At 40.0% G+C, this 25,980-nt stretch overlaps 1 protein-coding gene across 6 annotated transcripts in view; it reads right to left on the bottom strand.

Moving 5' to 3' along the window:
* Positions 1 to 25,980, bottom strand: part of PDE8B (phosphodiesterase 8B) — an 80,694-nt gene that overhangs the window by 35,605 nt on the left and 19,109 nt on the right. For 4 of the 6 annotated variants that reach the window (XM_057405432.1, XM_057405427.1, XM_057405429.1 and 1 more), the window contains exon 2: positions 4,699 to 4,758. In XM_057405432.1, the coding sequence (XP_057261415.1) occupies positions 4,699 to 4,725 (27 nt within the window). In that variant the 5' untranslated portion in view covers positions 4,726 to 4,758. The remainder of the gene's footprint in view (positions 1 to 4,698; positions 4,759 to 25,980) is intronic. The other 2 variants (XM_057405430.1, XM_057405431.1) reach the window with 1 other exon arrangement.

Below are 25,980 nucleotides of genomic sequence, written 5' to 3'. Positions count from 1 at the left end.
AAAGTGGAAAGCCTGATCTACAGACTGTAAAACAGCTGATGCAGTAACACAACTTTCTTAATAGATTATCAATAGATAATCAATAGTTAATTGCATAGGACGGATATTTAGAACAAAACTGGCTGCCAGATTATGAGTCTCTTCTATCTGACATTCAAAGTCAATCAGCAGCCACCCAGAGTAGGTAGGTACGTGTTCCAACATCACTGCCACTCTCATCAGGCCATCCCAGCTACACACACCTTTAACTGTAATGACATGTCTGAAATGTAACTGCCTTAATTATCACTCTTCAGGGACAATTAACATAACACAGTTTTATTCATTTTATCTTCTTTGATGTACAACAAAATGGAGTTAACCCATGTCCTTTCAAAACTGAAAAGAAAAACAGACAAGTAGGAATAGACAGGGCAGAGCACGGCAAGAAAACCATTCTTTCAAACATAACAATTTTTACCCAATAAATTATCTCTAATTATGTAAATATATGGGATAGTTTCAACAACCTCAAATGAACACTTAAGGAACTGCTCACACAAGATCAGTTAGGATGTGTGCAAAGGTGTTGTTCAAAAAATCAAATTGATGCTGTAGGAGGTCTGTTTGCTAACTGGCATATAGAGTAACAGAATATAGGTTGAAAACAGCTTTATTTGTGTGCTGCTTGTGTGAAAGAAAGAGCGTTTTTAAGAGGCAATGGATTTTTCATCCTTGCTGTATAATACATGTATTATCAGCATTTGAATTATATAGCTAGGAACACAAGTCACATAGACAACCCCTTCACAATTTGCTTATATTTGCCATAGCAACTGATCACTAAACAGGCCACCCTGTGTGACAGATGAAATAAAAAAGTTAATTTAGTGCAAATATGCTGTGAAAAAGAAGGCCTCAAAACTGCACAGAAAGGCAATGGGCAGAGAATAATCTATGTATGAAACAATATCCTGTTCATTTCGGAAATAAAAGTAATCCCCTGACTTCCCTGAAAAACAAACAACTGTCTGAGCAAAATGTGAGATTTTGCCCCAAATGCCCATAGGAAATGTCAATAACCTTCTATCTGTGCTTCTCTATGAAGCTGTGATGTCACCACATGAAGTTCAACACCATCAGTCTAGAAGCCAGAAAAAGTGGCCACAATTTTTCTTGTTTCTTGAGCTGTCTGGATTGCTAACTTCTAAACAATAAACAAATCAATTAATGTTACTTTGGTGGGATAACCAGTCAAGGTTTCATTGAGCAGGGAAAGAAAATTGTATGCTTGGAATTTCCATAAGTATTAAGAAATAAGAAGTTTCAACTTATTAGAGACAGTATTTTTAATTACAGTTAAAGTAATTAAAAAAAAAAAAAGTAATTAATTACAGTTAAAGTAAGCAGATTTGAGCTACTGATACTCAACATCCAAGGCAACTGCTGTCACACTACCTAATCCCTGTTTTTTTTCCAGCCATCAAAATGCTGGGAAGGAGTGACACAGTTGAGCTGCAGACTTTGTCTGCAGATACTCAGGAAAGTCCTTACTTTCTCTTGTTTGGTTACAACTGGTATTAGTTTTATTTTGCTCCTATTTTGATCGGTACAATATGGCTCAGAAAACTGATATTTTTAGGGCACATATTTTGATATCTTCCTTCTCGATTTCCAAACTGGGAATGTTAAAAGGATTGCAAAATGTGATCATTCACCAGCTGTAAAATAATGGAGTTTAATTAAACCACCTAATATTCCACTGGTAGCTAACTATCAGTTTGTGAATCCTTCTGAGAATATTAACTTTTGAAGTTTTTTTTAAGTATTACTACCATGCTTTCTCATTAACATTTGCATGGAGCTTACTATAACCAGAAGTATATTGCAGGATATGTTCTCAAAGTCAAGATAAAAACATAACAATACATATAAACAATACCACAAGGAAAAGCTTAAATTCAATCCGTGTTTCTTGGCAACCCCCCCCATGTAGCCTCTGTGTGTGTGTGCAATTTGTCAGTAAACTGTAAAACTGTAAAAAGATCATTCTACTCAGTGCTGCCTTTGTTTAGGAGCTCTGCGACCTTCCCCTATGGAGAGCTTTACATTTGTTTGTGATTTACTGGAATTTTCACCATCTTTCTAAGTATTTGCTTTGCCCAAGTATTGCATGTCTTGTTCCCAGTTTATCATACAAACACAGAAAACAGACAGATTTGCTTTAAAGAGTTAAAAATAAAACAAGAGACACCAGCTGAGTACAGCCAGTAGGGTACCACAATAAAACTGAGAAAATTACAAACAGCAACTTAAGAAGTGAAAATAAAGTTACTTAATTATTTTTATGTTATTGTATCTCAGCAAGAGAGTCTTAAGGTGGAAAACACATAGTGGCTTTGCTCTTGTGACATTGAAAATAAGCATGGGGAGACAGTAAAATGCTGTGCATCATTATGCCTCCTTTGCAGCTCAGCAGGGAAGATGACCATCATCAGAACAGAAATGGAGTTTGCTGTCAATGCTGTGAAAGAGATGGTGGCAAATGAATGTCCTAAGAAGTGAGAAAATGCAATATTTGAAGGGTGGGAAAGGAAGGAACAAACACATCCAAGCCTTGGTAAATAGTAAGGATAAGACAGGGTTTTTCATGTGCACTAAACTTTTATAAAACCCACCCTTCTCCTGTGTCCGCTGGAGAAGGTGGATTGATATGTACTTTTACCATGATCATTTCTAAGGTCTCAGAACCCAACTTGCCTATTTGCAAGTCTTGGTACAGAATCAGGCTAAACGTGCAAGCAGCATGTGAGGAGGATGTTTGGAGTGTCAGAGCTGGTAGGTTTTCTTTGGAATTTTCTCGTTGCCCCTTAAGGCGAGCAGCACCTGGGTCACAATCTAGTACAAACCAAACCAGATTTGTCCTTCAACACAGATGGATACGAAGTCCGGTGAGGAATCTATTAAAAGGTTTATGGCAGGTCACAGTCACAAGTAAGGTCACCTCTCAAGACAAAAAATACGGGCCATTTTGAGGTTGGCACAGGTGTCCTGTAACAGCATAAAACACCCACCAGAATAAAAACAGCCGCTAAGAAAAACTCTGGTGGCAATTGTTGTAACAAAATAAGTGGACTTATCAGACAATTGTGAACATGATTAAGCACCTGCAAATAGACATTTAAAATATGGTATTCAGTAGCTGTTTGCATTGCATAGAGAAACACGTAATTCCATTGTCTAGATGGAATAAAAGATTAATACACATTTTTCAAAAGCATAGATGTGTGCAATACTTGCCAAATTAGCTGAGATAATGTGGCTTGTTCCACAAAGGAGGTGAATTTACATAAAGTGTTTTCCCTTTACCGTAAATAAGTTAGCATATAGCAATGTCTTTAAGGAAAACACATCAGTTAATAGTTTTACTTCAGGTCTGCTTTCTGCTTTACTTAAGGACTTCTGTGGCAGCACCACAGATTCTCACTTGTGAACCCTAGAGACAAAGTAACATCCACACCTGACACGATACTAAGAAAAATGCCGAACAGTTAGAAAGAATGAGAACCCCATTTTCCTTTCTTATACGGAAAATCTTCCCTTATAACAGCTAAGACTAGTACTGTAATACTTTGGCAAATCGAGTTTCTACAAAGTAAAATCCTGACATAAGCAGTGAGTATATCTGTGTTTGTTAAACATCTGCTTGACATTCTCTCCGAAGATGATCACAGTCTAAAGAACATTTTTCTGTGAAGAGTTCCACACTTTTATGTTGAAATTCCTTGCAAAACCAAAGACTGGCCTACTGCTGAAGCCACTGTTCCACAGTCATCTTATGAAATACAGAGTTTCATCAGATCAAGTCATCATTAAGACTGAATGCTTAATACAGAAATAAAAATGTAAAGCTTTATGATGCATATACACATGATTTATTTTCCTTGGGAACAGCATTTCTTCCACTTGTAGGTTTTTCCTCTCACAGCCAGATACAATGAGAAAGAAGCCAACCCACAAAATGAAAAGGTGACTGGTGACTAAATGTCTCTGTGACCCAAAAAGTTAATTCAAACGAATGCTGTGTCACTACAGCAATGTTAAAAACTAAGATTATTTAATTTCCTGACATCTGAGAGCTCTAATACCCACTATAAGCTAAATTAAAAAGGAAAAAAAACAAACACTTGGCATCTGTTTACTGGCACAGGAACAAAATGTACAGAAGCAAGTGAGGGTGAGAGCTGTGCTCCTTAAGCTGAAGTTCAACCTGTATTGTTGGAGACGGTGAGATTTCTTGGATTGGTGACCTGTAGAAGCAGTTCTCTGTTTTATTGTGCAAAAACCAGCAAAACTCAAAGGGTACTTAAATTTTATAATGGAGCTTTCTCTGCTTTTGTGTATCAGAACAGAACAGATTTTAGATACAGAGAGGCAGCTCTTTCCCCTGCAAATGCACATACACACACACTCCTATTGACAGGACTTATAAAAGGAATGATTTCATGTTAATGGAAATCTAAGCACCTTGTTTACCAAGTTAATTTACTTGTACATCTCTTCTGAAGCAATCAGATATACGAAAACACCGATTACCCCTCTCACAGTCCTTGAACAAGTAAAATGAAAACATTATGCTTAACTACAGGGGTTGAACCTTCATTTCTTCATCCATTAACACTGAATTGATTGTATCAAGAAATGAAAAGAGCATCTCACCTGAACTGGATCTTGTGTCAGTCTCATGGGCCCAATTTGTACTTCTGTCGCTGAACCCTGCTAAAGAAAAGCAATACGGATATTTTTTCCCACTCTGGTTCTTAACAAGATGGCATTTTACATGCAAGAATGAAAGATCAAACAGAACCATGAAAGACTCTCAAAGGCAGGCAGACATATGACTAGCAGCACTAATACAGTTGCTTTGAAGGGTATTGTTCATGAGCATATTTTACCAAACTCCCAATTTTGTTTTATTTAAGTTTAAAATTGTAAGGTTTTAAATGAGGAAACAAGAAACACCACTTCCTTTCCCCTCTTGCCTCAACAGAGTACCTTGGTTACACAGAAGGACTTGTATTTTGCTTAGGACTACAGAAAGCTTTTTTTTTTTTTTTTCTGGCCAAAATTTGCTTATTCGTTTGAATGGGATACAGAACTTGTACTAAAGGTCTTGTGACATATATTCAATAATACCTTAATCGGTTTGGTTAGGAAAAAAGTTACTTCTTTAGACAAGAGAACTTCTTTGGATTGCAGATTTAAAACTGTTTTTCAGAACCATAGCCTTCATTTTGCAAGAAAAAACCTGCTACCATGTGAACCATGACATTTTCAGAAGATATGAGAGCATATCATAATTTAAAGCAACTGTAAGAGAGCCAGCACATATTGGCTGTGGCTGCTTTGGTTGCCAATATTTCCTAGGAGTTGAATTATGTTAATAATTTTTGTGTCTTGATACATTTCAGTACACTTCTGTACACTACTGATTTGTTTCACTTCAGACCATTAGCCATAGAAGGTTGTTAAGCAACTGAACAATACCTATGTCCACCCACAGATGCATGTACTTAAGGAAAAGAGCCTTTGAAGCCTTAAAATACTGCTCCCCTCTTGCGTATGGAGGATTATTTGCAAGTTCGCGATCTCCAAAAGGGCAGATTCTCTGCGTTTCTGGTACCAGTTACCCCAGGTGTTGGCAAGTTAGAGCAATTGCTCCTCAAGGCAAGTAGTCTGAACGAAGCCCTAATTGTAGGCAGATTCCCAGGCTTGCTCCCTGGCACACAGGAATCCTGGAGCCTAATTTGTGCAGCATTTTTCTCTGCAGTTACTGTTAGTTTGACACTTCTGTCTAGGTGTTACCTTGTTCTTAATTTCAGTATTTTTCAAAGGAATGCATATGAACATTCGAAACGGATGAGGTTACCGGTATTCAGCTTTTTCCCGTAGAGAATACAATACTGTGTTAAGCATTAACAGCCTTGACTGCACATGAGACAGTGGTATTATGTATAGCTACAACTGACACGCTGGACTTTCATGCACCACTGAGCATCCATTCTTCTCAGCCCAACAACGTACGTCAGAAGGTGGTAACTGGCAGGACTCCAAAAGATCAAACCACAAAGCCTGCAACTGTTTTCCAAAGCAAAAACTGCCCCCAATATAAGTGTAGTTAACCTCTCCTTTTCTCATACAATAGCTTAACTTCCCACTTGAGCTCCTGCCATAGCAAAATGTAACTTAATGCCAGAAAGTGCATCAGAATAGAAACGAAAGTTAGCACCCACCACTAACCATGAGTTGTGAGTAAGGTTTGAGAAACAGCTGTCTGAAAGCTCCCGACTGCTCTTCCCACCCACCAAAAAAGAAAAACAGCACATTTACCCTCCAGTGGAGGGTCAGTACCAATGAAAAACCTTCTTTTCTTACAAGCTCTGATTGTCCCAGAATTTACTTATCAAAAGCCGAGCATCCTTCACAAAAGACAGTCGGGACACAGATATTTATATTATTATCCATTTATTAATGGGATACCAACATAGAATCATAAAAGCTTAGAATGGTTTGGGTTGGAAAGGACCTTAAGATCATCTAGTTCCAGCCCCCCCTGCCATGGGCAGGGGCACCTCACTCTAGACCATGTTGCCTAAGGTCCTGCCCAGCCTGGCCTTGAATGCAGCTGAATAAATGGAAGCGGGGAAGTCTATAAATACTTTTATAGAGATTCCTTTACAGGGTAGCCACTGGTCTTAGCCTGACTGTTTTAAAATAACAACAACAATAAATCCACACCACTGGGACTTGAGGTTTCTCTTCCTACTGCTTCTGTGTCAGTGTCCTGAATAGAAAATACCTGAATATAAGAACCTAAAAATCAAGGTTTCTTTCTCTTCCTCCCTCCCAGTTTCCGGGTGTTCCTGCCTTTGCTAAGGGTACGAAAGCTTCATGAGATTAGAAAGCCTGAGAGCCCCAGTGTAGGTGAACTTGTCTCTATCCTGCTCCGCACAAACACAATAGGGCCAGAACCACATGGATGCAGAAAAGGTGCTGCTATACCTGAAAGATTGCCATAACCTTTTAAGTCCCTAACTTGCTCAACTTTGTTGCTTATACAATGCGTGGAAACAAATGGCAATGAACTTCAGCATAGGAAGGATTAATAAACTTCATCAGACACAGCAAAAAAGTATGTTTGAAATCCTCCTACCTGGACTTGGGGTTCTGAGTTTTTACTTTACAAGCTAGATCAAACCCTTGGATTTATATGCCCAAATTGCTCTGGGAACAAGTGACTGTCTCACTTTTCCCTTTCAAAACACAGCAACAGGATGCAGGAAGAATGAGGGCCTGGCCTTCACAAGGTCCTACAGATCTCTCTTTGGCCTGAAGGAATTAATTCCACATCTTTCTACCTCCAGAAGAGTCTGATTGTGTGGACGTTGCATATTAGTGATACCATGACCATACCTCTGTTCATTTCCTGACTTAAGTCAATATCTCATTGCTGATGATTTCCAATTTAAATAAATCTCTCATTGTGTGATTGACTGTCAGGAAGGGCTGATAGTAGATCTGGAACCTAAATCAATTAGAACAGTAGCTCATGACAAACTTTTCTGGTAAAATGGTGGATACAAGCCTGGTTCCAAAGAGGTCAGTGAGAAAACCCCAGATTTCAGTGAGCATGTTTAGAAGCAAAGAAATCATAAATAAACTAACCATGAGCAAACAATAAAAGCTGAAAAACAGTGAAGAAATTTTTATTTTAACATTTTAAACCATATTCTTTCCAATATCATTCTAATCTCCAAGGCAATCTCACTGGGAATCAGCTATTAATCAAGTAGTTAAAGACAAAGTCAATGATACTTTCTTAACCTGCATGTTTTTATGTAAATCAGAGATCGTCAATTTCCTTACTATCACAGCAGTACCATTAAGCAAAACATACTTACCACTTCATTAAAGTTCTGCCCTTTTAAATCACCAACACAAAAATTTTCACCCCCATTATGACTGCAGATTTACAGCCCCTGCAGTTTATGAATCATCAATAGTTAGTAACACAACCACTGTAAAAATAATCACTAATTAGTACAGCAAATCTTCTTGAACGATTCTTGATTGCTCCAGAGCAACAACAGCAACTAAAACAACCAACCAGTGAAGCAAAGGTGCTGGTGAATTTAGCCTCCTGGAAAGGCTTAGGATGGGTGTGCCTATTGAGAAGCACAGATGCCAAGGATCCTATGGACACCCTTTTGCCCTGAAAGCCCATTCCCCCTGCCCCCTATATCTTCTTTCCTCTTTAGTCACTCCCACAATGATGCATCCCTTCCCTCACTTTTGTAGCATGTTTTCAGACATGCTTTGTTTTGTAAGCAGGCAACAGGACTCTCTTTTTTGACCTAGCTCTCCCCATCTTTGCTAGGGCTCATTTGCAATTCTCTCCAGCTCAGCTTTCCCTATCCACACAGTTAGTGAGGGTTGACACCTATGCCCATCCTTTGGCTATTACCAGTTAGATATTCAATTATACCACTATTTTCAGCCTCAAATCCCTTCCTTTTTTTTCCAGGCCAATCTTCAGTCCTGAAAGGGATTACAACTGTGTGTGACTTTATCCCTGCTTGAATTCCCTTACAGGACACAGGGCCCATATCTTGTTCTTCAACATCCCTGGCTTGGAGCTGGTGTCTTGCTCCTGCTCCTGCTACAGCACCTCTGACCAGGGTGTCCAGCTCCTCTTCTACTGTTTAGCAACATTCTACCACTCACTTTTTCCCGTTCTTTTCTTTGCCAGTCATTCTTAGAAGAATTATATCCCAATCTTTCTCCTGTTCTTTTACTTTATGATCACTTCTGCTCTATTCAGCTCCCACCCACTGGAATTTTCCTATCGTTTTATACCTCACCACTCTTTCTCTTTTTGGAGTCTTCCTATGTTCCTTTGCAAGCTTCAGCTGTTTCAGAGGATATCACTTGACCTATCTAGCAATTTGTGTGTATCAAAGAAGGGGCAGATTTACAGGGGAAAATTTAAGAATTCACAAAGATGAATTCAGTCAGATGTTACCGCTGACTGAAGAAACCCCGTAACAATAAGCTGGCAAAGGCTGTGAGAATAAACAGGATAGATCACTACACACTCTTGGTGGAGTCTTGGTCCTGAGCTAGATGGCTTTTGCCCTGACTGCCACGGCTTTTCCAGACACCGTCTTTCCCCAGTTCACTCATTTGACAAGCTGCCTCTGCTCATCTTCTCCACCCACCAATACAGCTACTCCCTCCAACTCTCTTTCATGAATCACCACTCTTTGCCACCTCTGCTGTGAAGTTCTGATCGGTTTTTGTAGGTTTTCTTGGTAGTGTTTTTTCTCTCCCCCTGCCCTCTCCTTTCTGTGGTTTTCAGTTAACTTGTCTCCCACCTTCCCCGGCCGCTCATACCCTGCACTCCGCCGGCTCCCGCTAGAGGGCTGCCAACTCACTCTGTTCCACAAGCTGCTCCCCTTACGCCGGCCGATGGCCACGCTTCCAAGGAGACCGGAGGAGCACTAAATAGTTAGATAGCGCAACTCTAAGGTTAATGTAAGGTCATGATGTTTTATTTATTGAAAATAAGGATCAAATACACATAGCATTTAGAAGAAATAAGGCTTCATCTTTGTTGATATTGTTGACAACTGCAAACTCTGCAAGCATCCATAACAGAAGCCTCACCCATCAGATACACAGGAACTGGTAAAAAATACTCATTTTTAAGAGCTAGATTTTCACAATATATGTGACAACACACACTGAGGCACATAGCATGAAAACACTATAGACACAGGCAATAACCTGGACCCAAACCTATAAAGACACGTAGGTTTGGCAGGCTTTCCCGTACTTTCATGCACCTAGCTCAAGGGTAATGTTCACAAACCTGCAACTGGTTCTCTTGCTTCTCAAACTGAAGCAAAATTGGGGTGAGGCCCTCTCAATGCCTCCAGTTAAACCTATATGTCATTGCACACAATAGAACTGAAAATTTGTGATGGAGAGGAAGAAAGTCAGGGGCCTTCCCTTCTGTGGTCACCCTCACCTCTGGGTGGTAAAGTGAGGCTCCTATTGCATACTGACTCCTTCACCCATGAGGGAGACCTGTGCCAGAAAAGGAGCATTAAGCACTGTCTAAATTCCTTTCCCATCTCCCTCTTCCCAGCTAACAATGTCTTACCCTGGTGGGGGAGCACTCACCTGGGAAAGGACCATTTGAAACCAAACTTGGCTGGACACAGGCTATCATACACCAGGTGACCCAGCCCACTATTGTTCCTACATTTCCCATGAACTCTGAGAATACCAGCCTGACTAGATCTTTCAGGGGACCTGCTACAGAAGTGTCTCCGGGTGTGAACTCCACATGTCCTTCAGTGCGTCGTGTATGCCAAGACTGTGTATCTCAGTAGAGCGAAGATTGGCAGGAGTTCTCATAAAAACAGAAGTCCAAGAACCAAATCGCTAAAATTGAGCTTCTGTGAATTACACAGTTGGTAGTACGTTGGATGCTTAAGCTGTTTTTGACTTTGGTTTTCAGAGTCTGCTCCTACAACTGTTTCTTTGCAAAGCTGCAAAGATCTGTATGATCAGAGTCAGCTTCAGGAACAGATGTTAAGATTCCTATCTTTCTTCCTTCATCCTCATTCCACTCTATATGATTTCCTGGCTTGTGTTTCAAATAAGAAATTAGAAAAGTAAGTATTTGAAAAGTATTTCTTCTTTGTTTCCCATTCCTTCTGCCCTCCCACCCCACAACGTAACTAGTCGCTTTTTAAGCAATTATAGATAGTAGTGATCTTACTGCTTAGATATAAAATAAGTAGTAAAGGAAGAAAAGCAAACCAGACAGATTCAGGTAAACCTCTGAAAGACATGGGGAAGAGAAAGGGGAACAAACAACAGATAGCACAAACAGGTCACAAAAATTGGATCACCCTTAGAGAAAAAGAAATGAGAAAGAAAAATGTACCAGTGTCAAGTTGCTAGCAATTTTAGGTAATCACTTGAAAAAGCAAGCTGACACTTGCCAAATAATTCTGTGAGCTCTAATATAAGTAATGTGTACCTGGTATAAAATGGTAACTGAAGAAGGAATATTATATCAGGACTTTTTGCATTCTGCTTACATTTTGGTAGCAGCTTCCTTATGAATACGTTACCAGTAAAACAATCAAGTAGAAAAGACACTATTTTGGGCTATTATTTTGTTAAATTTGACATACAAACTACCATTGTCAATCAGTCCTCAATTGTACTCACAGCAGCAACTGCTTTGAGACCTGTTAAGGGAAGATAGGTTACCAAAAACCCCACAATGCATAAAGAGTGGTCCGTGTCTCTCTTATTCCTACAATTTGCAAATTAATGCTTCCAACAGGATCTGGAAGCAGTCCTGCAGGTGTTTGTACATAAAATTTCACCCCCAAATTTTTCTTACATGGATTCAAGGCTCATCTTCTGAACATTGGTCCTATTAAGACTAGTACCACAACTCTGGTCTTTGATATTAGCACAAACTAGCTTTGGTGTCCAAGCTTCAACACAGTTGATTAGGACATCTGTTAATAAAACCCTACAAATCTCTGGAGAGGTTTCTAAACACATTCCCATGCCCTTTATACAATGTCTTTGAGGAACAACTGAAAGTTGGCCAGAACAACCAATCCTGGCCCAACATTCTGCCTCCCGAAGTGGCCAAAAGCAGATGACAAACACAAAACCACAAAACCAGGGCAAGCACAAAGTGACACTGTCCCTTATACCACCTAAACTCAGTGCTTTTAAGTAACCTCAGCGCTCTTAAGTAACCTCAGCTTATGCTTTCCTTACAGAAAAAGCCATGCTAACTCTTCCCCAGACCATCATTTTGCCCAGTTACATTCCACATGTACTTGTGCTGTGCTGTATCTCTAGACATAGTGTCTTGCCCAGTATGGAAACAGATGCGGTTCCTAGATCATCTCTGGTACCCTCTAAGGAAGACTAATGTGTCATTATCTGTTTTTCACTCCCCTGGCACTGACATCAGTTTAAAGGATAGCAGATACATCTTAGTAGTTCACCAATTCCAGATTTATGTTCCTTATGAACCCCTGGGTGAATAAGCTTACCTTCTGTCCTGGGTTCAGCAGTAGCAGTCATGTTTTTCCTTTGTGTTAACTGGTGCAGTGCAGTGTTTTGACTTTCAGCTCGGGAACAGAGCTGATAGAGATGTTTTGGTTTGGCCAAGGACTTTGTGAGCCTCATGCTCTGCCAGGGAGGAGGGGAAGCCAGGAGGAAGCAGAGACAGGACACCTGACCCAAACTGACCAAAGAGGTATTCCATACCACAGCACATCTTGGCCGGGGAGGTAACGGGGAGTTAGCCGGAAGGGCTGGGAGACTGCAGGGTTGGAGGAGGTATCGGTCGGAGCTTGGTCGGGCTTGGGGGTTGAGTTATCGGTCAGCTGGTGCTGAGGTGTTGTATTCTCTTCCCTTGTTATTTCCTTTATCATTATTATCATTGGTGGTAGCAGTAGTGATTTGTGTTATACCTTAGTTACTAAACTGTTCTTATCTCAACCCGTGGGAGTTGCATTCTTTTCAATTCTCCTCTCCATCCCTCCGAGAGCAGGGGGAGGGCAAGAAAGGGGGGGGGAAGTGAGCGAACGAATTACCTGACTGGGTTTAAACCACGACACCTTCCAACCCAGCAATCTTTCCTTCTCCTTCACCTCCTTCCTACAGCAGAGCAATAAATGGCCCACATCCCAAAATCTACTACCCACACGTCTCTTGTTCAAGTGCAAAGTGCCCAGAGAGGTGGCTCAAATGACTTGTCAGCTATGCACATTGCTTGAGAAGGGCATGGTATCAAAAGATGTAGCTATCACTATCGGTGTACTCACTGACAGTGAAGCTTTTATGCCAGTGATGTTTTTTTTTTTTTAAAAAAAAAGCTCTAAATTAATTTTAATAGGTTAAATATACATCAAATTACAAAATGCTGCATCACAGTCTGATACCAAACACTTTTCTTTCATAAAATTCTATCTTCAAGGCATCTTGTCTTTTTCACTCTAAATTCAGTATTGATTTTTAGGAAAAAAAGTAATATTCCTTAATGGGTTTTCTGGTTAATATTTTACATGCAAGTCTACAGAAACAAGAAAAATATGGCATAGTTGACATTTCCTACCTTTTGATAAGAAAGCTAAGCATTTATTCCTCTTTACCTTAAGCTATTCTAAGGTATTGAAGGTTCTTTATTCTTGTGTTTATGTAGTTTAGAGGTACATTTGTTTGTTGGATTGCTATACCATATGAATACAAAAATTTGAGAAATTATATTGACTATGACAAGGTATCTTTTCAAGATAACAGCTTCTTATCCAGGTGCTGTTAAAATTTCAATCCCCTTGCCCCACAAAAAAAAAACCAAACAAAACCCACCACTAAAAAAAAACAAAAGCAAAAAACAACTTGCAGTGTTTGTTCCTAATTAGGGGATTGAGACATGTCAAAAAGTCTAATGCATAGCTTTCAAGTAGCATTTTGACTAGGTGCTCCTGCACACATTGCAGCAGGACATATAAATTAAGAGCATACCTTTCTCCAATGATCACCTATAGTGCCTCAAAGTCTATAGCTGTAGGGAACTTCCTCCCTTTCCCCCAGGTACTCAGAACCTGAGTAGGAAGAAGGGCCTGACTAATGTCTAGAGATGTCCAGTGAACACCAATGAGTAAAGAAACACAAAACTGTTGGCTTGAAGGAACTCCTGAATAGCATTTAGTCTCTCCAAGTGACGCTATCACAGTGCTCAGTCGGGTCAACCATGCCTTTGCTTATCCCCTTCCAGCATGTCTGCTGCTCAGGCAATCACCTCCAGCCTGCACTGACAAGAAAGGAATTAAATTCCATAGACCAGCCAAATGCTTCTGAACTACTGTGTAAGAGAAATTTCATAACATAACCCCTTTTTATTTTACCCCTTCCTCTTAACTGTAATATTGAGCAAGTTCAGATCAAATTGGCACTTTTTTTTAAAAAAACAAACAAAAAATCAACAGGCAAACAGATTTCTGTTTGAAATGCTTTAAAAAGTGAACATTGAACAGACACTATGGACTCCTCCAAAGATAAGAAACATTAGTAACTCTCAGTATAACTATGGTGGCAAGTTAAAAAATGGCTTCTCTAAGAAAAATATAGTTCCACATTTTAATCCAGCAGCACAGAGATAGTAAAGAGACTCATGTCACAAATGGCAACATTTCTGTGGAACAAAAGCCAATTACGGAATGTAGTCCCTAATAACATCAGATTTATTTTAAATAAATAGTGACTTTGTCCACAGAAATTTCTCTCAAAGTCTATTTATTTTGTTAGCACACATACTTCAGTAAGCATGCAAATATGCATGGCAGGTAAATTATGTTACTGTCCTTGAAGTATGAAGTGGAGTGGGGAAAAAACTCTTCCAATTATCTGTCAAAGTAAGCAGAATCTGCCCAAGGCTTGTGGAACTTGGCTTGGTGAGACCTCTTTCTGTAGATCCATTTATCATTACTGTCCATTCTCAACTTTGTAAGAGCATGAGTTGCACATATTACTGGAGAATCCAGTCAAGTCTTCTTATATCAATCTTAAGGAAAAATACAGCAACCAAACCTGAACTGTTTCAGAAATACATGCAGAGGTATTTAGGAGAGAGCAAAATCCAAAAATATAAACACAGAAAAATTTAAAAATTAATCTTATTTTAACCTTGTATGTTCAGCTAGCCAAAAAAGCAACCAGTATGAGGTTAGGAATGAAGAGCCAAACAAAATGACTTTATGCTGACATGTAAATTTATGATGAACCCACACTTTCAATACTATACATTATCTTTTTTTTTTTTTTTCTGTAACTTAATAAATTAATAGATATTCCAAGACATGTTCAGGGAACTCAAAAGACTAGGCTGCCTATGCCAGGAAGAGAGGTAACTAAGGAACACAAGAGGCATCTATGAAATCATGAGTGGTGTAGAGCTGAATGAAGAACGATTCATCAATAGTCTTCACAATACAAGAAATACGACGCTTTCACTTAAACAATCAGGCCACTGAAGGGGGTATTGTTTAAAAAGCAGTTGAACAAAATTTACCAAAGGTAGGCCCCTGAGTTGCTGTGAAATACATCAGTAGGAACATCACAACGCAGAAGCACTTTAGTGACAGGTTAATAGAAGCCCAGGAAGTGATCCCTCTCCATCTGCCCTCTTTTCTATCTCTTGCATAAGGCTCTTTGCTCTTGCCCAAGGCAAGATAATGGGCTGGCAGACTTACGGTTCAATATAGTGTATCAACTCTGAATATGGCTATTAAAATTGATAAAAAAAGATATGAAGTGAGTTTCAATATTGGAAGATTCAGGTAATATGATCATATAAGTATGAATGGAAAAAGCTAGAACAATAATTTGTAGCAAGCTGCTACCTAAATAATTCAAATCTTCTTACGTCAGCTCTTTGTCTGAATAAATACTCACAACTTATGAAGCACGCCATTAGTCTGCAATCAAACAATAATTTTAAAATGTAAAATTAACTCTGACTTCCAAAGACTAAGAAAAAACATCTGGAGGTTGTCTGCACTCACCAGAGGGGCTGCCAGCTCACCATTTGCTCTACAGACTGTTCAGTTCCCTCCAGCTCATATGGAAGGTGCTGCCAAAACAAATTTCAAGTCTCACTTCTGTAATGAGTCGTGAGGAGTATACTTCCAAAGCTCTGGGACGTCAGTAAGAGTTTGCTGAAATATAGTTATCATATTTGAAATTCCTCATGGAATATGTGAATATTCAGGAGCTTTCCACAAGTCTACTTCTACTAAGGAAGTGCAATCTGAATGAGATTACTGAATGAGAACAAATTAAGATTGAGCTGAATTCACAGGTTCTCTCTTGCCTTCAAAACCACTAAGATTATGCTCCTCAATAGCTGACAGCAGTCAGAAGCAGCACCTCAAATACCACTTGAAAATGCACGCATAGGTATTATGGACTCCAAGGGTTAAAAGGAAAGCAGCTTTTTGACCCAAGGTATGTACTATGTTTTCAGTCTACCATTTCTCCAACACCACTCAGTGAAGATGCTTCTGGCTTTCAATATCAACCTTAGAGTGGTTAGCAGGCTTCTTCAGAGATTCATGATGGAAGCATGATGCATGACAATGCTCTTCACATCAGAGATTTGTCTTAGTACCATCTTCCCTTATTTCTTAAACCCAGGTGGGCATAGCTGGAAAGAATTTCTCCCTGGTTCAACAAGGTGTGTTTATATCTTTTTTTTCTAGGTAGTATAAGGTACCTACATATTATCTCGGCCTAAACCCAACACCATATTTCTCTTTCTGGGACACAGAAGAACAAACAAAAACCTCAAAGCCAGAACAAAGATATTCTGATAAGCACTGGGCACTTACTGAAGTTTTCTGCGTTGTCTTTCTCTTAGAAAAAGCTCAGCTGTGAACGTTGATCTACATTTTACAAAAATACCAAAACAAGTTCTAGTAAAGAATAGGGTATTTCTCACTTCTTCAACGACATGATGATTCTCTCTCCTCCACTCCTTCACACTGCCAGACAGTGTTTGCTTCACAGTTCTTGCGTTTTGATTGTTCAAATCTGGGGAAAGGTAGCTGAAGCCAATTACTTTGGCATTTTAATTGAAATTTTACCACCCACAAGATAGATCTTAGAATTATACCTAGAAACTCTATTAAAAATAAAACTAAAACCAACCAAACAAAAACCCCAAACCAAAATAATCAAGAGGAATTAGAGATAAGTGCACATCTATGGGGTATGATATCATTGGCATCAGAGAAACACGGTGGGATGGCTCTGTGACTGGAGTGTTGGAATGGAATGTTATAGACTCTTTAGAAAAGGCAGGCCCAGCAGATGGGGAGGGAGAGTATCTATTTATGTAAATGATCAGCTGGAGAGTTCCTCAATTGTGTGGAAGACAACTTCCTCTTGCAAGTAACAGAGGAGCTGACAAGGAGAGGTGCCATGCTTGATGTCTTGCTCACCAACACAGAGGGGCTGGTTGGAAATGTGATGCTCCAGGGCAGCCTTATGAGATTATGAGATGGTTAAGTTCAAGATCCTCAGGACTGTGAGAAGAGCGTGCAGCAAGCTCACTGCCCTGGACTTGAAGAGAGCAGACTTTGGCCTCTTAAGGAACCTGCTTAGTACGGTTCTATGGGATATAGCCCTAGAGGGCAGGGGGGGCCAAGACCATTGGTTGATACTGAAGGATCACCTGCTCCAAGTTCAGGAGCATTGCATCCTGACAAGAAGAAAATGAGGCAAAAATGTCAGGAGGCCTCTGCGGATGGATAAGCATCTGCTGAGAAAACTCAGAAGGAAAAAGGAAGCTTATATAAGGTGAAGCAAGTACAGGCAGCCTCGGAAGAATAGAAGGACATTGTCCAGGAAGCTAGGGATCAGGTCAGGAAAGCAAAGGCCCAGATAGAATTGAGTCTAGCCAGGAATGTTAAAGATAACAGAAAGGACTTCTACAGGTATGTCACTAACAAAAGACAAAGGGCCCTCTCTGTAAAGAAACAGAAGTGGCTACCCTGGATTTGGAAAAGGCTGAAGTTCTCAATGACTTCTTTGCTCAGTCTTCACTGGCAAATGCTCTGACCACACTGATCAAGTTTTGAGAGATATATGCACAGGCTGGAAGAATAAAGACCTTGGGCCCATTGTAGGAGAGGATCTGGTTTGAGACCCTCATAGGAACCTGAATGTGCACAAGTCCATGGGACCTGATGAAATCCATCCGTGGGTCCTGAAGAAGCTGGGGAATGAAGTTGCTAAGCCACTGTTCATCATATTTGAAACATCATGGCAGTCACGTGAAGTTCCTAATGACTGGAAAAAGAGAAATATAACCCCCATTTTCAAGAAGGGGAAAATGGATGACCCGAGGAACTACAGAGCAGTCAGTCTCACCTCCATCCCTGGCAAAATCTTGGAGCAGATTCTCCTGGAAGGCATGCTAAGGCACATGAAAAACAACAAGGTGCTTGGTGACAGCCAGCATGGCTTCACTAAGGGGAAATCCTGCCTGACCAATTTGGTGGCCTTCTGTGATGGGGCTACAGAACTGATGGCCAGGGGTAGAGCAGCTGATGTCATCTACCTGAACTTGTGCAAAGGGTTCGACACTGTCCCACACGACATCCTTGTCTCTAAATTGGAGAGACATAAATTTGATGGATGGACCACTCGGTGGATAAAGAACTGGCTGGATGGCTGCACACAAAGAGTTGTGGTCAATGGCTCAATGTCCGGCTGGAGACCAGTAACGAGTGGTGTCCCTCAGGGATCGGTATTGGGACCGGTCTTGTTCAACATCTTTGCTGGTGACATGGACAGTGGGACTGAGTGTGCCCTCAGCAAGTCTGCAATGACACCAAGCTGTGAGGTTCAGTTGATATGCTGGAGGGAAGGAATGCCATCCAGAGAGACCTCGACACACTTGTGAGGTGGGCTGATGCCAACCTTATGAAGTTTAACCATGCCAAGTGCAAGGTCCTACACCTGGGTCAGAGCAATCCCAGGCACAGCTACAGGTTGGGCAGAGAAGAGATTCAGAGCAGCCCTGTGGAGAAGGACTTGGGGGTGTTGGTTGATGAGAAAATGAACATGAGCCGGCAGTGTGTGCTTGCAGCCCAGAAAGCCAAACGTATCCTGGGCTGCATCAAAAGGAGCGTGACCAGCGGGTCGAAGGAGGTGATCCTGCCCCTCTACTCTGCTCTTGTGAGACCTCACCTGGAGTTTTGTGTGCAGTTCTGGTGTCCTCAGCATAAAAAGGACATGGAACTGTTGGAACCAGTCCAGAGGAGGGTCCAAGAGGATGATCAGGGGACTGGAGCACCTCCTGTATGAAGAGAGGCTGAGAAAGTTGGGGCTGTTCAGCCTGGAGAAGAGAAGGCTGCGTGGAGACCTCATAGCAGCCTTCCAGTATCTGAAGGGGGCCCACAAGGATGTTGGAGAGGGACTCTTCTTTAGGGACTTTAGTGATAGGACAAGACAAAATGGCTTTAAACTTAAAAGAGGTGAAGTTCAGGTTAGATATAAGGAAGAAGTTCTTTACTGTGAGGGTGGTGAGGCACTGGAATGGGTTGCCCGAGAAAGTGATAAATGCTTCATCTCTGGCAGTGTTCAAGGGTGCAAGGAGTCTTGGGCGACATGGTCTAGGATGTGGTATCCCTGCCCATGGCAGGGGATTAGAACTAGATGATCTTAAGGTCCTTTCCAACCCAAACCATTCTATGATTCTATGATTCTAAAAGCTAACAACAACTCCAAATTGCAAATACACAGTACAACCACCAAGAGAAAATTAAATTAGAAATAGAAAATGAAATCTTTCAAGTTTTCAAGATAACTTTTTTCTTTACAATCTTTCATCGATTTTAAAGTCAAAAAATAACATATAAATATATGTTAAAATTAACTATTTTGCCATTGATTCTTTTATCAGAAACCCGCAGATAAAAAAATTATTCCCAAAGTAGACCCTACCATCTTAGTATCAAGAGTGATGCTGTCTCCAGTAACAAAGCCTCCTGCACAACACCACCTGTTATTGTGCATCTATAAATCATCAACATGGAAGTCTGTGCCATGTCTCACAGTAAAAACTGTTCAGATAACAAAAACGAAAGCCAAATTCTCATCAAAATAAACAACACGGAGGCTTTCATGCTGACTGAGTAACTCATGGTCACATTTAAGTTTCCAATTTAACTTTGAGAAAGACACTGCAGATAACCCAGACAGCAGCAGTAGTGTGTGAATCTAAGATTCTAAGACTAACATCCAGATATCACCTTCTGGGATGTGCACAGTGCCTTGCCCTATGGTGATTCATGCGACTGAGCCATGTGGATGTTATCCCAAACAAGCATTTTCACCCTCTGCATTTTGTCATTCAAGAATAAAGTGGTTATGAAGCTTGTCTCATCTATTTAGATTATAAACCTAAGAGGCACTTACTTTTATATTACCCCATATAATATGGCACACAGGCTGACTAATTCTATAAGCCCTACCCAAACACAGTGAAGAGTGAGGAAGAGTAAAAGTAATACAAGGTGGGTATAAGGGCACACATGAAATGGTCAAAAGATTGGGAAGATCTGACCCAGAGGAACAGAGTAGTGGGTGTTAGATGCATCTGAAGCATTCATACCTCACACAAGTAAGAATTGCCATTATATACCTGGAAACTTTAACTACCCAGTCTTGCAAACTTGAATGCAGTCATACTAGTTTCACTGCCCTTACGCTACTCATGTAAATGCTGGCAGGATCAGCATCTTATGTTAGGGTTTAACTTTTGCACATGGCTGCAATCCAAAAAAGCTCTGCAGAAGTATGAAGAGAAGACATCACGTACTAGTTAGCTGCACCAGGGCAAACTATTACTTACATAATAGGCAATAATCATTTTGTTGTCACACATCACTATTCCCACAGTGGTAGTGGGGGAAATCATTAAAAGCTTTCTGGAAAAAGATGGGGTTTGTTTTGGACATTTTATCCAGTCATAACAGGAGAAGCACCGCCAAATTAAGTGCTGCATTCCAGACCCAGCATTGCAAGAGTCACACCAGTATTCTACAGAGAACTCTTACTGCTACTGCAGTTTTTACATACTGACATCTATTTGAACAGAATATAGTCATTTTAGTTCACCATTAGGACTGTCCATCATTAGGATGTATTATGCAACTCATTACCAACACAATACTGAGTGGATAAAAAAATTACAGTTCTATTCACTAACCAGATAATGAAACACAACTTTCTTGTAAACCTCTCATCAACTGATCTTCAACCATAGCTTCCATATGTGCACAGTATGAACTTCCAAACTCAAGAATTAAAAGCAGAAGTCTGGCCATCAAATCAGTGTTAACTGCCTTGCTTCCTCTACCCAGAGAATAGTTACAGCTGCCTATTTTCAACACACCTTATGATGTAGAAGCCAAATTCTGTGCACCACAGCCTCAACTCAGCAATCTGTCTAGTTTTGTTTTATGAGCAGTATTACTGGAGAAAAAAAGGGCTTCTTATAAGGTTAAAGGTAGCATGGTGCGAATGCTCAACTTTTTGCACAATTAAGCAACTATTAAGCAACAGGAATTATATACATATCTGTATATGAAGTGCAGGAGAACATTAATCTCTCTAAGAGATCACATGGACTGTTCAAAGCCTGACACTTTTCAACCAGCTTTATCTAGAAATTCTGTCTCTGAAAGTCTTTAAACATCTGAATTCCAATTCACTGACAGAATTTTTACAACAAAGTTTTTAAAGGGCATGATCTCTTCATTTTAGTGGATTAGATTGAGTATCCCATACAGCTCCACTGAAGAACTGTTTATGTATGCATTATCCACAATCTAACGTTAACAGCACATGAGATTACAACAGAAAAATATATTGCTGTTATGTATCTTTCTTATATGTATGTTTTTATTTTACAACTGTCTTTGGTTAGGCTCTGTAGAGTAATATGTGGCAATTCCTGTTAATATTGTCTTTATTCACAAGTGCATATCACAATATAGAAAACCATAGCTATAAATTTCTTGCTAAATTCAATTTTCATTCTGTTTCAAATAAAACATTCCTTTTTCAAAGAAGCTGAGAAATATTTGATTGACATAAGCTGGGGGAAATGACCTGCTCAGAGAGCAGGGAAAGTGGTCTGGGCAATAATAGGCCCATCATATTGGCACTCATGCTAGAAATCTGTGCCAGAGTTGTACAGAAGAATAAAGACATACAGTTATATTGAGCAGAAGATGCAATTCAATTTAATTTTACCAAACTTACTGGGTCACCCTGACATGGGTGCTGATAAAAATGTATAAAATGATAAAAAATATTTTCTAGAGAAAGGAAAACTAATAAACCTGTTCTGTTCAAGACTGCTGAAAGGCATTTGTTGGCATGCCACAGGTAATCCTATTAAATGAGCTGAAGAAAATCAAGTGAATAAAAGAACTGCAAGGTAGGTAGGGTAATAGAAAACCTTGAGGGCATGAGTTGCAGAAATGGGCTGAAATTCAAACAGTGTGAAGTGCCACACTGCTCTTATGTAGGTTGCTATATGTTAAAAGCTTCTTAGCTGAATACAACAGAAAAAGCGGAAATGACAGTTTAGGACTCCCATCAGTCAAGTCAGAGAAAAAACTTTTCCAAGGTTCGGATGAAGTTAAAGAGGCTATAAAAAGTGGCTTCCTACAGTTTCAGGGGTCAGCTCTCTGGCCCAAGAGTCCTTCCACAAAATCACAGAATCATTAGGGTGGAAAGGGACCCCTGGAGATCACCTAGTCCAAACCCCTGCCAAGGCAGGGCCACTTAGAGCAGGTTATATAGGCAGGTTTTGAATGTCTTCAGAAAGGGAGACTCCATGACCCTCCTGGGAGCCTGTTCCAGTGCTCTGACACCCTCAATGTAAAGAAATTCCTCCTTATGTTGAGGTGAAACTTCTTGTGGTTTAGTTGATGACAATTGCTCCTCATTCTGTCCCTGGGCACCACTGAAAACAGCCTGGCACCATCCTCCTGGCACTCACCTTTGAGATATTGATATGCACTAATGAGATTCCCCTCTCAGTCTCCTCTCAGCTAAACAGGCCCAGCTCCTGCACTCTCTTCTCATAAGAGAGATGCTCCAGAGGCCTGATCATCCCTGTGGCCCTTCGCTGCACTCTCCAGTAGCTCCTTGTCTTTCTTGTACTGAGGAGCCCAGTACTGGGAGCCCAGAAACAGTGCTCCAGATGTGGCCTTACAAGGGTTAAGTAGATGGGGAGGATCACCTCCTTTGACTTGCTGGCCACATTCCTACTGATGAACCCCAGGTTACTACTGGCCCTCCTGGCTGCAAGGGCACACTGCTGGCTCCTAGTCATTTCAGAAATTGTATTTTACTTCACATAGCAAGTTACTATTAAAGTTTAAATGCTTCTCCAAAAGTAAATGAGAGTTGACAGGCTGCAAGGCATCCTAACAAAATACATCTGTAATGAAATGTCTGTAATTGTTTCAGTCATTGAACATAAAAGCCCACTTCTGGGCACACATAAAAGAGACCATAGCTTACTGGTCCCATCTGCAGAAACCTTGTGATGAAGTGATAACACAGTACTGATAGCTGAATCCTCCACACTGAGTGACAAAACAGCATCATGAATTATTTCAGTTATGGTAGTGCAAATATATTAGTACTCCTAACAGAATTTAGGCCTCAAGTCTTAAGATCCATATAACATTATCAGAACAAGAAATTTTCACATATGAAGCTCTTCTAGGGGAAATATCACCTTTCCTTTTTAGACCTTTGTTGTGACCCGGAGCTAATCAATTGTTCTATATTTAGCTGCCAGACACAGGTTATAACCACCCCAAGGCTGTTTTAGACTTCTTTTGAGTGCAATGACCCAGTGGTAATGTAAAGTCAAAGTGGTGCTCTGGTTTTTCCAGCCAAGCTGGGTGGTTTGACTCATGCACTTAAATATTCTGCTAAGTCAGGCTTCAATGGAGGCCAGGATTGCAAACACACAACAGGTGCACTGGGTCAGATCAAGCCACCAAACTAACATCATGTCTCTGAGAATGATCAACACTGTGTAATACATACAAGGCCAGGACAAGCATGTATGAAAGCTCCAGCATCCACTCCCCACTGTGGGCCTTAAGAGATTTACCAAATTCACAGAAGTAATTTTTGATCTATTAGTCTTCAAAAGATCTCTAAGATCTCTTTTTCACTCAGTGTCCTGGTGAACTCACGTTATGTGGTTCATGGAACACTACCTTCTTTTTAGACATATAATTGTAAAGAAAGGCATAGGCTGACACATTCTGTAATTTGCAGTCATTATGCTTTTCACTGAAACTGCCATGTATCAGGTACAGATTACACAGAAAACTTTAATGAAAAATAAAGAAAAGCCATTTTTTAAGTCTTCAAGGCAGATAAAGATGTATTTTTAAAGTTAGTGTAAATCAACATCTCCCTGAATCCACAGTGTGTCTGAGACAACAGCTCTGATAGCCTTTAGGGCAGTTTAACAGGCAGCATGGTTAATTTGTCTTGAAGACAGATCTGTTCTGAAATGGGAGTTTGCCTTCTGTAAGAAAAGTGGCCTTGATATATCACTTAGATGAATCTTGATCAGTTGTGTTTTTACTGACAGACACTGAGGATGCTGCTTCTCAGATCCAAATCAGGATAACTTGATTCTAGGGAGACTTTAGGAAAATACACCCCACCCCCTCCCCAAAGTTAGCAATAAGATGAGAAAGAAGGTGAGAAATAATTTTGTTAGTTACGAGAAATGTATGGAATTTACAGAAGCGTGCACTGTTGACCCATTTGAGCATCAATATTTTTTTTTAAATATGTAATGAATACATACAAAATGCTGAAAAAGCGACATTTTTCCATAAAAGTCTGAGTGCTGGCTTATGCTCCGTTTCATGTTATAGAAATTTCTTGTGGTTTAATTCCTCTTTGCTTCCAGTAAAGAGGTACATTTGCAGATACGGTTCTTCCCGTAAAAGTTCTAATGCAACATGTTTGCATTAACTGGCATTTTTATATTTCACTTTATGAAAATAGCCCAAAAATATTTCCTTTGCCATTTAGAATAAAAACCTCAAAAAAAGTCATTCACCTGTTATTTTAATTTAAATCATGATGTATGCAGAAATATTTTAACATTATTCAGTCACTTGTACCACATGTAAAGTATGATTGCCCAAAAACACTTACCATGAGTCAGCTAAGGAATATACATTTGGAAGTTTTCAAAGGGTAACTAAAAGCAACTCAGTACACACTTCCCATTTTTCTCCACAATGGGATCTTCATCTCTAGATTGGAAACTATCCATCCAGCCCAGGAAGAGACAGCTAGGAGCTTGCTTCCACTTGGCGACACTGAGACAACCTCTGTGATGGCACAGGAATCCTCATGGCAAAGCAGGAATTCTCTCTGCATCCAGCCATCTCAGGGAAGGCAAAAGCCACAGCATTAAAGACACCAGGCCATTTCAGAACTTCAGACATAAAACTTTCAAACTGACTTTGCTTCTATCAGATTTGAAAAAAGTTTACCCTATTTCTACATGCAATAAAATGTATGATTTTGTAGTTACAGATCATGAGATTACAAAAGTGAATATATGATGTTGGACTAGAAACCTTACCTGTGTTCACAGCAAGTAAGAACTATTCCCCAATTTCTCATGCATGCTTGTTACTTTGAGTTTTTCCTTATTGCATAAGACACTTGCTATAATGAAGTTTTACACAGGTTCAAGTAACTATAGTATGAACATAGTAATTTCCCTTGTACCCACCACAAGTTACTTTATTATCCTTGAAAGACTAGTGAAGATGCTGCCACTGGTGTACAGAAATAGAATAGATACACTGTACTTGGGAAGGACTTGTAAGTGAGATCTACTGAAAAGACTAACTCTCAGAAAATGAAACAACTGCAACAGCACCTATCTTATTTAAGATGGCTTGGTTTAATGATTGTCTTATGCTACTGTTGGAAGGTAGACTGCAGACATTTCTGTCTGAGATTATTACTTATCACTGAAATGTGTACAGCATGAAGTAGTACAGAAGTCTCCATGAATTTTTATGTACAATTGACTGCTGTTCGCTTTACTTTTCTGTTGCTGACAGTAATATCAAGTAAGCATTTAACTCATATGCTTCCTCATATGACTAGGTTCTCCATGAAAAGAAACATAATGACAATGGATCGAGTAACAGCCTACTAGTCTAATTTAAAACCTTGCTTGGATTCTTTTGACTGATTTGGACACAGATGCAAACCAAGTCAGAAACCGTATTTATTTAAAGATAG

This window comes from Pezoporus wallicus, unplaced genomic scaffold (genome assembly GCF_028554395.1).
Source record: "Pezoporus wallicus isolate ANWC-B61680 ecotype Strahan unplaced genomic scaffold, APGP_CSIRO_Pwel_v1 scaffold_2696, whole genome shotgun sequence".
Classification (NCBI taxonomy): domain Eukaryota; kingdom Metazoa; phylum Chordata; class Aves; order Psittaciformes; family Psittacidae; genus Pezoporus; species Pezoporus wallicus.
This window is presented reverse-complemented; position numbering and strand designations above follow the sequence as displayed.